General features: G+C 51.4%; 1 protein-coding gene across 1 annotated transcript; it reads left to right on the forward strand.

The window, feature by feature from the left end:
- The first annotated feature begins 1400 nt into the window (after positions 1–1400).
- On the forward strand, positions 1401–13504 carry Trpm (transient receptor potential cation channel, subfamily M). Its single transcript, XM_018639769.2, has 20 exons — positions 1401–1449; positions 2240–2312; positions 2567–2678; positions 4909–5122; positions 5692–5951; positions 6351–6553; positions 6678–6929; positions 7067–7320; positions 7455–7771; positions 8009–8202; positions 8323–8804; positions 8922–9127; positions 9257–9400; positions 9570–9800; positions 9898–10141; positions 10350–10470; positions 10698–11420; positions 11568–12000; positions 12092–12295; positions 13115–13504. The coding sequence occupies exons 1-20, from the start codon at positions 1401–1403 to the stop codon at positions 13238–13240; spliced, it is 4842 nt and encodes a 1613-aa protein (XP_018495285.2). The 3' UTR covers positions 13241–13504.
- Positions 13505–13633: the final 129 nt, after the last annotated feature.

Below are 13633 nucleotides of genomic sequence, written 5' to 3' on the forward strand. Positions count from 1 at the left end.
GGATTTCTGCGAAAATTTGAAGCAGGGGCGTAACTTGACCAAATCGCCGCCCGGGGCACATCACGAGGACTCGCTACTTTCGTGGAGAGCTCGCTGGTTTTTCGAGTGCGACTCTCGAAAATCGCGCCCTTCGGGGAAGAAATGGCCCGGACGTATTCCGTCCTTTTGGTTAAGATCCATAGATTGCGTACCCCTGGGTAGTGCGCCCGGGAGTTGGGAGGAAAGCCCTTCGGAAGGGGGAAGGGCCCACGACGGAGTCTTATGCACGGAATGTTCAGCCGGGACGAGAGCCAGCTCCCCAGTCCGTGCTCGATACTCGCCATGATCCGGAATAAATCGAGGCAGCGCCCGACAGCTCTGAGCCTATCAAAGGTGTGCCGAGCTCACACTTGTGCATAAGCGAGTGAAAACTTGAACTAGACATTCACTCGGGCGGAACGAGGATCTGGATTCACCTGTGAGCTCCTGCGACGGCTTTCCGGTCGTTCACGTCGCGAAACATGATTCGCACAGCAGTCGAACATCGATGTGCTGATGTAGATTTGGGGCCCTGTGCTCCGAGAAAAGGCCGCCTGGCCCAAAGCAATCCCGAGCCTCCTCCGAATGTCATCCCAATCACTGCTGTGCCATCTCGGCTGTCTACCGGCTCAGGCGCGGATGGTCGGAGAGCTCTTAAATATGGATAAATGGGAAGCTTCCGCAGAGTTCACTCCAAGACTGATCGAGTCTGCGATCACGTCCCGGACCCGCGGACGCGGCTAAACTGCGAAGAACTCCGCGCGAAAATCATGTCGAAGATATACCGAATTTTCTGGCTCGAATTTTCCGATTGATTTCGCCTCGTGACCTTCGATGTTCCCCTGGAAGGCGGTCATCATCAGTCATCGGGTGACAGAATCAAAAAATCTCACGAGAATCGGAGCAACACGTACTCCACGCCGGAGTAGCGGAACACCGGCGCTTCTCGGCGTGCCTCATAGAAGGCTTTCGGAATGCGGCGTGGAAACTCGATAGTACCTTCGGTCGCGCGACTATTCGTTCGTAGAATACGTAGGGCCATGGCTTCCAACAATTCCGATATAAACTGACCCGACAATTCACACCACTTTCCAATGGGAGGAAATCAGCTACCGCACCCTTGTTAGTATTACCTACTAGAGAGCACGGTGTGCTCGCCGGACCCGTGAGAAAAGCGCTGCGCGTGAATCGGCATTCAGTTCTTCCTGAATTCGCCCGAAGCGTACGCTATAGGGTGGTGAACAGTGGAAATTCATCGAGATGGCGTCCCTCCCGTGAACTATCGACTGCTGGCGTTGTGCGGAATTATGCGATTGGATCCCAACGTTCGACTCCATGCTAATTGATACGCGAGAGGGCGGCCAGCATCTAATCCATCCGAAATGGACATGTGGAATCTTTCAGATGTTCACAAGGGCTGCACTTACAATCGTGAGTAAAAAGTCCACTAGGGCCTTCCGTCGAGACGAAATCTTGAGCGCTTGTGAAACACGCTCATTCTGCAATGAAAGGACTCGTGCCAAGGCATATCGACTCCTTAAATTTCGCGCGACGAGGGACCTTGTCAAGCATCCTTCACTACCTATTTATACGGCATTCTACGCGCCTCGCTCCGCTGCCTACAGCCTCGGGTGAAGAGGGTGTTTTCTCGAAATCATAGCGCTGACGCAGATGACACGCCTCTAGCTGGATACAGGTTATAATTCCTCCATCGAGCTCCGGCCCCGGGAAAAAGAAGAGGAGAGTCAGGATCATTGGTGCGAGAAAGCAGAAGGCTCGAGTTCGAATTCACCTCCCCATGCGCGCCGCATAATGCTTTCAGTGTTGTTCTACCCTGAGGAGGCTAGAGCACAACATGTACTTATGCTTGTTGTACGCAAACTGGCCGGCGGAAGTGTCCACCGGGAAAAGTAGCGAGAGCAATGCTCCAAAGCGGGGTTGTAAAAGACGTGATCATGGTAGCCTTATTACGAGGAACGACAGTCTGTGTCTCGGAGCCTTCTTGCATTCGGCCATGTCATACTACCATTCAAAGCGCGCAGTGGAAGCTGCCGAGGAAGCTCGCGACCATGAGAATATCATCCGAGTCATGTGTACGGTCTGAAGATGTGTGAAGTTCGGGACTAAATCCCCCTTCGAGATTACGGTGGTCCGCTGATAGCCCATCCCTGGAGAATTCGGCGTATATGGTGGACTGAGTGAGCGCACTTCAATTTTTCAGCTCCCACGTGGTCCCGGCCCTCCTACTACAGGATGAAGAGCACTTCGAAGCTCTACCGACGACTGACGTCACGGTAAGTATTCCGCTCTCATTATCACGCGCAAGCTGAAGCATTCTTGTCTCGATTGAGACCGGACAGGGGAAGCTCTCGGGTCAGACTCCGCGAAAGAATATCTGAAAACTCCTTAGCGCTTGTGTCAAGATTCCCAATCGAGGCTGCCATTGTCGAAATCGGGGGCGGGTTACGAATTCGATCGACTGGAAATTCTCCGGTCATTGCGACCTGGAACTCATTGTCACTGAAACTAATATATATATCCTCTCTAGGGATCGTCCAGCGTTCTCCACGCAGAGGAGCGTTGATACAGCAGATTTAGGGAGAATCAGTCCACGCACTAGGAAACGAAGGTCGAGGAAAATCGACGAGGAAGATGAACTCGTAAGTGAATTCCCCTGAGCCAAGTAACTTCTGAAAGCAATCGTAGGAGCACAGGATTTTCGAGAACATCAGCTTTTCGTCAAGCGCTCGGGGGACAGGAGCGAGAAATCGTCTCCAATTGTTTTGCGCTCTCCCGCAAAATGGTTTCTGAATTTTCGTCACGCCGCGGATCTGACACCTGTTAGTCGCCGACCACAGGGACTGCGTGAGAAGGGAGATGTCTTCACTCATCGGAGTTCACTCGGCCCCTCCCGACACAGGAAGCGGAAACTGTCGCAAAGCTTTCACAGTCTCAATTAGCTAGGAAATCTATGACCCGACGGGCTCGAAGAGATACATCTTCATAGGGTTTGTGGACCCATGACTGCTCTGGTCGGTTCTCAGCTGTTCGGAGCAATCCTTTCCAAAAAGCTCAGCGGTCTGCTCTTGAGTTAAGCACCGACGAGGGCCGACGGGCGAAACGACGAGCCGATGGTGAACGAAGCCGACTGCGCCCTCTATGAATTGTTTTGGAAGTGCTCTCATATTGGCGGGTGCCCCTCTGACGGTATTGGCGGCAGCCACCAAGCATACATACAGACAGGCGACAGGCAGGCAAGCGGCAGAAAGCAAAACTGTTCGTTCGCCGTTCCGGGAGCAAACACGTACTGGGCTCTAAACGTTCTAAATGTGCACGTGCGGCGCTGTTCAATAAGTCTGGATAGTCCAGTTTCTTATGTTGACCCTCGCGTCATACCGGTGTTGACCCTGCGTAATGTTCGTCAGACAGAGAAACCGTTCCAGAGGTTCGGGACGTCGCTTCCTGTCAAGGTTCCGCTTCCACCCGCTCTCGACTCAAGACGTCGTTGACTCCCTCGACGAAGAGAATGATGTAAGAACTTCGTCTTTGACTGAAACCACAGTCGGATATGAGCCCTTTCCATTGAATCCTTCTCTCGCAGTCGGCACGCTTAATGCCGAGTCTACGTCGCTCACTCAGTCAGTATATCCGTCTATTATTCAGTCGCTGGACAGCCTCTCGACGCCGCAGTCCATCACGGCGTTCTGTCACTAGCTGAGAACTCGTGAAGTGGATTCTTGCGGTGTTCCATCGGAAACCATGCCGAAAGTCTCCGCTGTGACACTCACTTCGATGTCGATCGCGGAACAGTTTTCCATGTGACGTTGCTCTTTCCGGTCTCTGGGAGAGGAAATGGTGTGAGCCGAAAGATGATCAGGCAGAGGAAGAAGAAACCCGTGGAGAAGACAAAACATTCTCAGATATCTCCGCTACTGGTAAATTAAGATCCGAGCTTCTCGAGTTCCACACCACTCTCGCAAACACTTGATGCACAGCCCACGGAGAACACTCGGTAGGCGCTTCGAATGCACCCCACGCGAAAAAACTGCGAATCGTCACTGCTTTCTTCGCTTCGAATCGCTCTCCCGAGCCGTTCTGGCACCGTTCCACAGTCTCGGTCCCTCTCGGCAACTTCGTTGGAGATGATCGCTCTCGGCGATGAGACATTCGAGTTTGAATGATCACGAGAGTTGAACCTGCCTCCGCCAAATCTGTTCTATTCCTCTGACCTTTTTTGAAACTCGATCTTTCGAACCTCTAACGGTAGCACCGCTCAAATGCTAGGGATCCGCAGTTTTTGGGAAGCCGATCGTGGACGCATGCAGGCTCGAGCGTCCCCCTGTAGGGGAAAAGAAAGCACCGCGGAGAAGCCGCTTGTGAATCCGAGGAGAGCCTCTGTGAAAAACTAAGGAGTCAGACGATAAAATCTCCGAGCCGGAAGTCCGGTTGGCTTAGTGTGGGTTTCGATATCCCAATTCGCCTGTCTCGCCCCCGAACTGAGTCAGAAGGAGTTCCGCATCCCCCTAAGCTTGATGAGTCGGGAACGCCCCTGAAACGATTCCCACGGACTATGATGCTTCGTCGAGGATTTAGGACCCGGCCGCAGGCTCCGGATTAGGGACAGCAGCCTGGTCGATTCAAATTCAATATCAGTCAAAATTCGACACGGGGAAAGAATCTATAGGTTTTCCCCGGAAGCGGTCGTAAATCCCGCAATGATTCTTTACCATGATCCTGCGGTCAAGTGCGAACAGCGTCGATGTTTGCTTCGAGAATGTTGAACTTACCTGAATCAGTTGATGTAGATTCTACAGCACTCTGAACCATGTTTTCGTTCATTTTAAGTGATCGTTAGTGAGCCTGCGGCTTATAATCTATACACTGTTGCAGTCCGAAGATGTCCCGATGGTCGCACTATCCGCCGTTCCACCGGCGCCGGAGCTGTCGGTGGATCTATCGTCACGATATTTCATCAACCGGGCGAACGCTCATTTCTACAAATTGTTTGCCTTCGAGACGGAATGCCGACCTTTCATTGTGGTCCGGCACGACATAAACGCGGACGATGTGCTCACTGTTATGCACTCCGAATGGAAGTTCATAGGTGAGTAATGGATCGGGTGTCCGATGGAAGTCTTGCTCACTCGTCATCAAAAGGAGCTCACTAGGTACGATTCCGAGTATAACTACTCGACGCGCGAATGAGAGAGCGCCGGAATTCGGCGTTGCGCCTGTGTGATTTTCTGTATCGCTGCTGTTGTCCCTGGGGACCTCAGCGTAAGGGATGCAGGAGCTCCCACCGTCACGCACACCGACCTTGATTAGAGCAGTCTCGAAGCACCGAGTTTTTTGACCTTCAGCGAACTCAGTGGTCACGCCCTCAGGTCAGCGACCTCGAAATCTGTCATTGCCGCACGAGGCTCGAGGATTAAGCGCGAGGTGTTGGCCCTGTCGCAGCGAGTACCCTGGGCACTGTTCCTTCGGGAAAATCATGAGGAGAGCTCGCACATTGATCCCGGTCCTCGCGCTCCCGCTATATGTATTGATTCTGCTGAAGTGATATCCGAACTTCAATCTATGCCTGGAACCTTTGTGAAGGGAATACATCGGTGCTCCGTGAGAATCTCCTTCCTCCCCCATCGAATGTCACTTCATATTCCGTTCGATTTGCAGTACCGCGCATCGCTCTATTATTGGTGTCGGACGTAGGCCCGATGACAGAATGGAACCACCCGCGTAAACTCGACGCATTCAAGAAAGGCATCATCAGAGCCGCGAATACGACCCACATGTGGATATTCACCAATGGACTCAACACAGGAATCGCCAAAGAAATCGGGGATGCCGTAGCTGAAGAGCTCAGTAGACGCCGCGCGAAGAAATGTCACAAGCACCCCGCGAGGAAGAAACAGAATAAACCTCCCTTGACCCTGGTCAGTATTGAATCATCGACGCCTCCTTCGATAAGGTGTAGCAACATGATCTCAGTTTTTCCGGACCGGAGGATTCTGATGTATCTCAGGAAATCGAGATCTCTTGGCTCAACCACGATCTGCTCCCATATGCCGCATTTTTTTCCCTCCTCGAGCCTTCTCTTCGTGATCTCACACGATTCAAGCTGATGGTGGATTGGGGAATAGCTCCCTTTGTACGAGCCATCAGGGCGAGTAAACGTCGAGCAGCGCCTCGACTCACGAATTCGGCGGTCGATACATGTGTACCGATGTATTGCCGACCGAGCGCGGAGGTGGAACTCTCCAATGACGAATGCTTCCAAGCGACGAAGCGTCCGACGGATGATTTCAACTATAAGCGGGATCGATGGTTTCCAGGTCGGCTTGTGTCGAGAAGACCTTTTACTCGGTTGGGAACGATTCGCCAATTCGGACTCGGCCGACGTCAATATTCAGATAGAAGCAAACAAGCCCGAAGAGCAGAGATTCGAGCTCAACCCCGACCACACACACTACATAATCGTGCGTGACGACACAATACATAGAACCGGTATCAATCAATACACGCTGCGCTTCGAGAGGTGAGTCATCAGCTCCGCATCGAGTTGCGTGTCGAGCTGCGTGTCGAGCTTCAGGATTTCCTAGGATGCGTTACCCGCGAAGCACAAATTTGAACACCTGAACTCGAGCTCTCGTTTCTCGCAGGGTTCTCGCTGCACTCGGCTCTAGGAAAAATGCCAAAGACGACATCGATTCGAACGGTCACGCGAAGGCGAAGAGACAACCGTCAGCAATTACCATGCAACTGCCGCTCATGGCTATTCTCGTCCAGGGCGACACGAATAGTGCTAAATTCGTGTTCGACCGTCTTCAGAAGGAACTTCCCATTCTAGTCTTCCAAGGAACTGGCGGGCTCGCTGATCTCATCGCATTCGTTTACGATGAAGTTCAGAGAAGGTTCGATCATGGAATCCGTTTTCGCTTTATCATACACGTACCTAATATAATTATTCCAGGAGAACCGAGGTTCGTCCCATCTTCTGTGTGAATGCGGTGCCACGGTGCTGCCTAAATTGTCACCTTGACCCTTCCAGAGGTGTCAACGTGTGGGATGCAGAGTTCATAGAGGAGTTCGTTAAACCCGAACTATCCGCTATGATTTGCACCCAGCAGCAAATGTACGCCGAGCAGATGCAAGCCAGAAACGCCTATAGAGATCGAGTGCTTGAAATCGTACGATTGGCCTGCCATAGGCAACAAGGCGCACATCTCACCATTGTCTATACTCGGAACCAATCGTGCGACCTAGAAAAACTTGATCAAGTTTTATTGAAAGCTTTATTCAAATGTGAGTGGGCATCGGCGTCGGCCCTATGGGGTTAACGAGCCCGGAGAACTCGCTGAGTGTTCCGTAGATATCATGGCTCCTTCGGCAACCGCAGGGACTCGGAGCCCTAGGATGACTGAATAATTTTCTTTCAGCTCAACGTTCCGAACAAACTATGTGGTACTCGCAGCTCAAGAAAGACTTGCAACTCACGATCGACTGGAACAGTCCGAAGGTTGCACTGGAAGAAGTATTCCAGAAAGACTCTGCCAACAAATTCCAAATCGACTCTGGAATCTTCATGGAGGCGCTCCTGAGGGAAGACCGCGAAGAGTTCGTCGACATTTTCCTGCGGCGACAGTTCCAACTGAGCAAGTTCATGTCGAAGGGGAGACTGAGACTCATTTACCAAAAAGTCTTATGTGAGGACTTTTTCTTCCTTGTCTGTTGGATGGGTGCGCTGGGCAACACGGTGAGTTGAGGGAATCGCCATCGAATTAGATGAGTAGCGTCCCTCGAGGCGGGAAATATGCTCCCGTACCCTCCCGTACCCTCCCGTACCTCCGATGAGACGAGAGACTCCCTCGAAGGAGCACAGGAACCCTAAATCTCGAAGAGCCTTTTGGGTGCGGGAGGGGGGTGTCGTGTTCCGGTCGCCGCACTTTCGATATGGAGAGTTCTATAAACCCGTTGCCGCCTTCTATTCCAGTCCTACCGGGTCTCGGACGACTTCTTAGAATACGATCTCAACTGGTTGATAGAGTTCTGTACCGGCTTACCGGAGTACGTGAATGGAGAACAACTTTCAATGGCAGCCGCTGGTATGTGTACGGGCGACGAAACTCAGGCAGAGAGAAGGGCTCTCGTGATCCTTGCCCTCTGGGCGATATTTACTCATCGAAGGTGAGTGAGCGAACCATCGATAGATCGATGATGTTCATCGGGGAGCTTCCGGGATATGTCCCCCCCCCCTCCTATGAAGAAGCTCTTAATAGCGGAAACATGACACGAGCCCATTTTCAGAAAACTCACTAAAATTTTGTGGAAACACTCCGACCAACCTATCCATTTGGCCTTGATCATTTCAACGGCCTATGCTCGTCTCGCGGATTACGCAAGAGACGCTGCCACTCGAGCAGAACTCGAGGATTCGGCGAAGGAGTTCTCGGAAATTGCAACCGGAGTCCTGGATCTCTCTTGGGAGGTCGACGCTGGCTGTAGGGCCTACGATATTCTCTCGGAGGTAAGCCCCGATTGGGGCGAGAAGACAGCTGTAGAACTTGCGGCCCAAGGCAAGAACATGATGTTCTTGGCACACCCCTGTTGTCAAAAATGGATAACAAACCTATTCATGGGACGGATAACGGTACGCGACCTGTCCTGGGGTTTAATCACCTTGCCGCAGTCGGCGAAGATCCAAATGTGCGCTTTCCTGATCCTCCCGATGTACGTGTTCATTCGCTTCAAAGACGATCCCCATCAAATGGAATACAAACCAGAACCAGGTCAGTTCGAGCAGGATGCAATCGGGAATCCCCCCGCTCAACGGCCTTGACTTATTCGCGAATCATTGCGTGTCGTCAAGTAGGAATTTGTGAATATCTGAGAATTTCCTGCCGCAGACGAAGATGATGACGCGATAGAGTTCGTCGACGACGCGCCTTCAATCAAAGAAAACTCAGCACAAATGCACCAAACGAAAGCCCGAGCGATGTCACTCTTCCGGAAACAGAGACAGAAAGACAGGGAGACCGACTCGTTCCCGCCGATCTGGACGATGATCTATCTCATGTGGAGTGCTCCGATTACCAAGTTCTGGACGTTCCAGGTACGCTGAGATTTTTGCTATGGATAATTCACTTGAATCGCCGCCGATCAGGTAGCTCATTTGGAGGTGTGAAACACCGATAATAATGAACGTCTCTGAAGTTGGTCAAATCCTTTAAATCCCTTCCAGATTTTCTACATAATTTATCTGATGTTGTTTTCGATTGCCGTGCTGTTACCTTCGTGTGGCTATCAACCTCTGGATCTGGTGGTGTGCGTATGGACTTTCCTCATCGCCATCGAGTCCTGTCGAAGGTCATACGTTTTATACCGGGTGAGTTCCCAGTGGGTCTCTCCTCGGAATACAGAGCTATGTTCTTGTCGAGATCACCTGCATTTAGAATCATTCCCGGGATGCGACGATAAGGGGAGGATTGACTTCAGAAAGAAGATCATTGCGACACCTCCGACGGACTTTTTTTTATGGTCCCCCAACATTCCAGCAATACACCAGGATTCCTCTAGCGCTTCGCTGCTTCGAGATTCTCTTCATGTTCGCTCTTGTGGGTTTCTACGGGTGGAGTCGCGTTTTGAAGAAAACCTATCCATTGAGTCCATACGGAGCGAAAGTCCTCCAATGCATCGGCTTGCTGTATTCATATTATCGGCAAATAGTGATATATCTACCAATCTCGCCTACGTTAGGCCCTCTACTGTACAGAATCAAATACATGGTAAGTTGGGTCCCTCATTTCCATTTTGACCCTCGCTGAAAACGGAATCACAGGAGTTCGATCATCATGCTTCGCTCACGTGATTCACTTCCCTCAGGTGTCGCAAGATTTCATAAACTTCATGCGAATGGCACTCCTTGTGATGATAAGCGGGGGAATAGCCGTGCAAGCCACGATGTACCCCGACCACCCCTGGAACTGGAACCTCGCTCGAATGACGATCTACAGAGCCGTGTTTTCTCTGTTTCTGACGCCGGTGACCGAGCTGGGCGATTTCAAATCGCCAACATGCGCAAAACTTGACAAAGAAGGAAAAGACGCCTGTCTCGCAGCCGGGCCATGTTAGTTCACTGTATGCTCAGGGATATTTTGCGAATGGTGGCTGTGTACTCATGTGTAACTGCTCGAACCACTCGGCGACGGATAGTCTCTTCTCTTCTGACCCTAACGTTCCCACTTTGTTCGAATAATATGCCTGCTAAGACGTGCCCGTCATGCGATGCTTGCATGGATGTTTCGTGTAACGGGGAAGCATCTAACTGATTGCAGATAATGTCACAGATAGCAACCACCTCTGCCCTCTGAAAGGATTCTGGACCTATACATTCAGCATCCAATACCTGATTCTTCTGAAAATTATACTGATGACCTTGCTCTATGCATTATTCAGGTGAGATACAGGGAGGCTGACGGAAGATTGAAACCTTGGCTCGAGATCTTATGATTTGGCGATACACGTGCTTGAGAGTAGACAACGTGCTCCCATGCGGGGGATTTCTTGAGAATTCGGATTGGGAGGCGTCGGGTATCTGGAGGACCTGCCAAATCCATCGGCCGTGAGGGTCTTGCCGACTCCTGCACCCTGGTCAGCTCACTCCAACTCGGTTCGCTTTCCAGCAACACCGCTCGACGCATTGAAGCGGCGTCCGACAACATCTGGAAATTTCAACGATACCAACTCGTTATGGATTTTAAAAACCGCCTTTGTCTGCCACCTCCCCTGAATCTGATTTCTTACGGATTCGCCATCCTGAACTTGACGCTGGGAAGACTCTTTCGTGCGCTAAAAAATTGGTGCTGTTGCCGGAAACACGACCCGAGCCTCGGCATGCTTCCGCTCCCTGTCGTTCCGGCCGGTGCAACGGCAAAAGACAGCGACTTCGAGTATTGGCGTCAGATCTCTCAGGATTTCTGGACGGCTCGCGAGGAGGAGGAACAGGACGAGAAGAAGAAGAAAGACGAAATGGAACGGATGCAGAAAGTTCTCGACGAGATCGATAGCAACAGACAGGTACTGAAGAACCTACGCGCAGAAATGAGGGAGCTTCATCGTTTAGTTCGCCAGTCGCGTAACTACTTGGCCGAAGTGAAACATTCGGCGGAAGCTCAAACCGTGGTTGATGGAGCCGGCGGTCCTGGAACTCAGGACATCGTACGTCAGGCTCACTTCCTATCGAAAAGCTCACCGTATCCTGCCACTAAAGTGCTCCGCTTTCCTGTGCCCGATAAATACGTTCCCTGGGAGGTCATGTGGCTTGATTACGATCCTATCGTTTTCACTAAACCCTGTAATTGCTTCTCGAGCGAGCTCCAGCCATTTATCGACGAGGACGTGCTCCAGTGAGTATCATCGTGAAGTCTTACCGGAATGAGTCCGTATTTTCTGCTTTCCGTCGCATTTCTTTTTCTCCGCAGCTCTCCTTACGAGACTCGAAAATCATTGCTCAATCATTCCCTGATTACCTTAGCACATTCGTATCCGAACAGATTGAATTCCGAGGATCAACAACGGCCGAAATATCAGTGGAATGGAGTATCCGTCAGTCCTGCCGGAGTCACGACCGATCGAAAGTCTTGGATCCTCGAACACAGTCAGACTGTCGTGTATCTTCTCGAGCCCGAAGGCGTCCCCAAGAATCCGTACGGTCGAACAGGTCTACGAGGAAAAGGTGGACTCTGTCGTTGGGGTCCGAACCATTTTGTTCTGTTCGTCATTTCGCGTTGGCAGACTTCGCGAGTGCATCTGGTCGGTGGCAAAGGACTCGAGGTTGTCCTGATGAGAGCGACCCGCGGCGGACACTATTCACTTCCGGGTGATTTCGTTCCTGGCGAAGATCTCTACGCTTCCTTGGAGAAGTTCTTCCGTAGTACCGGGGAAACGAATCTTGAATATCCAAAGCACAGCGGAGAGATAAAAAAAGTGAGTACGGAACAGGGTGGATCGAGAAGGGTCAATCTCAATTTTCGGCCCGCAATCATTGTACAATACATGCTGATCTTTGTTTTTCTAGTTCTTCCAGAGTCTCGTCAAAACGAGCTCCAGCGCGGCAGCGACTCCGACCTCAGAAACAGCGCCGACACCGATAGAGGAGCGAGTTCGCGCTGAAATCGTCGACCGCGGCTACATGGACGATCCGCACAACACCGATAACTGCTGGAAAGAGGTCGAACTTTGGAGTGTGCATTATACACCGGAAGCTAACGAAAATCTCCATGTGAGTTCAGACGGGCCGGGTCGTATTCATGGGGTAGGGCATGCTTGGGAGCTAAGTGAAGAGTTCTAACAGCTGCCTCAGCGTGACTGCGCGAATATCAATGGGTCCCTTCCAATAAGCGAAAAAGTATGAGCTCGCTTTATTAAGGGCCCGAGACCGGCTGTGAGCGATAAGACGCGAACTCGGCGAGCGAGGCCAGAGCAATTATTAGAAACAAGTTTTCCTGGGCCCAGGATTCACTAGGCTTTACGTCGGACGTCATATGAATCGTCGAACGATGTATGAGAGCATGCAGTCGCCCGACTCTTGTCTCTGCCCCAATGACGGGGGAGAGGTGTCTGCCTGTGGGTATCTCATCGTTCTCCGAATCGCGGGATCGGATGGAAGCGGATTGAAAAGATTAGGTAATTGAGTCGAGAGAGACTCTTCCTCAATGGCGTTGACGCTCGACGACGAAATCCTATTCGTCACCGATGGGGAGATTGGAGAGACTGAAAGGAGAAAGTGTCCGGTCGATCCGAATAATTGAAATGATATTAAGTCTCCTTCAGCTTGCCATTCTTACGCTGGCAATGTGATTAAGCTTCCCACTGATCGGCAGCGCGGCGGCGAGGAGGCTGGGATGGGCGAAGAACTTGTCTTTCAGAGCGGGCCGACCCGCCCGGGCTGACGCGCCAGTCTCCTGCCCACCCCCCAGCCTCCCGGCCTTCGGCACGGCGAGCCGAAAGTCCTCACGCTGGAACTCAGACAATCTGAGCATAGCTCGGTTCTCCTCTCCAACCAATACATCGCCTAATAGAATCCGTCCACTCGTTGCAGGGCTTTTTCGATAAGTCTTTGGGCTGGCATCTGGTGACCGAAGATCTCTTCCCGAAGATACACTCGGGGCAGGCAGCTCTGCTTTCGAAGGTGGTCAAACACATACAGTCGAATCTGCTGAGCTAGGCCGGGACAAATTAGGCAGAGCGAGGAACTCCGTGGAAAATCCCGAAAGAAGATTCAGGATGTGAACTATGAGCCAGGACAACAGAGCAGGAATCTCTGCGGGGACTCCCTTCCGATATGCTCTAGAAGGATCCTTATGTCTTTCAGTATTAGACTTTCTCACAAGTTCGAGACAGAGAATCATTGAATGTATACGCTTGCGAATCTTTTACCGACAGGAACGCGATAATGAATCGTCCCTGCTTTTTATGTACATAAAATCTTGTTTCCATCGGGAGACTTTTTTCTGAAGACGCCTATGGATGTATAAAATCATTCTAGGCAACGAGACCCCGAAAATGATTCCGACATCAGATCTTTGGGCTCGCTGACGTTACGGAGGATGCGTGTAGC

This window comes from Galendromus occidentalis, unplaced genomic scaffold (assembly GCF_000255335.2).
Source record: "Galendromus occidentalis unplaced genomic scaffold, Mocc_1.1 scf7180000077454, whole genome shotgun sequence".
Classification (NCBI taxonomy): Eukaryota; Metazoa; Arthropoda; class Arachnida; order Mesostigmata; family Phytoseiidae; genus Galendromus; species Galendromus occidentalis.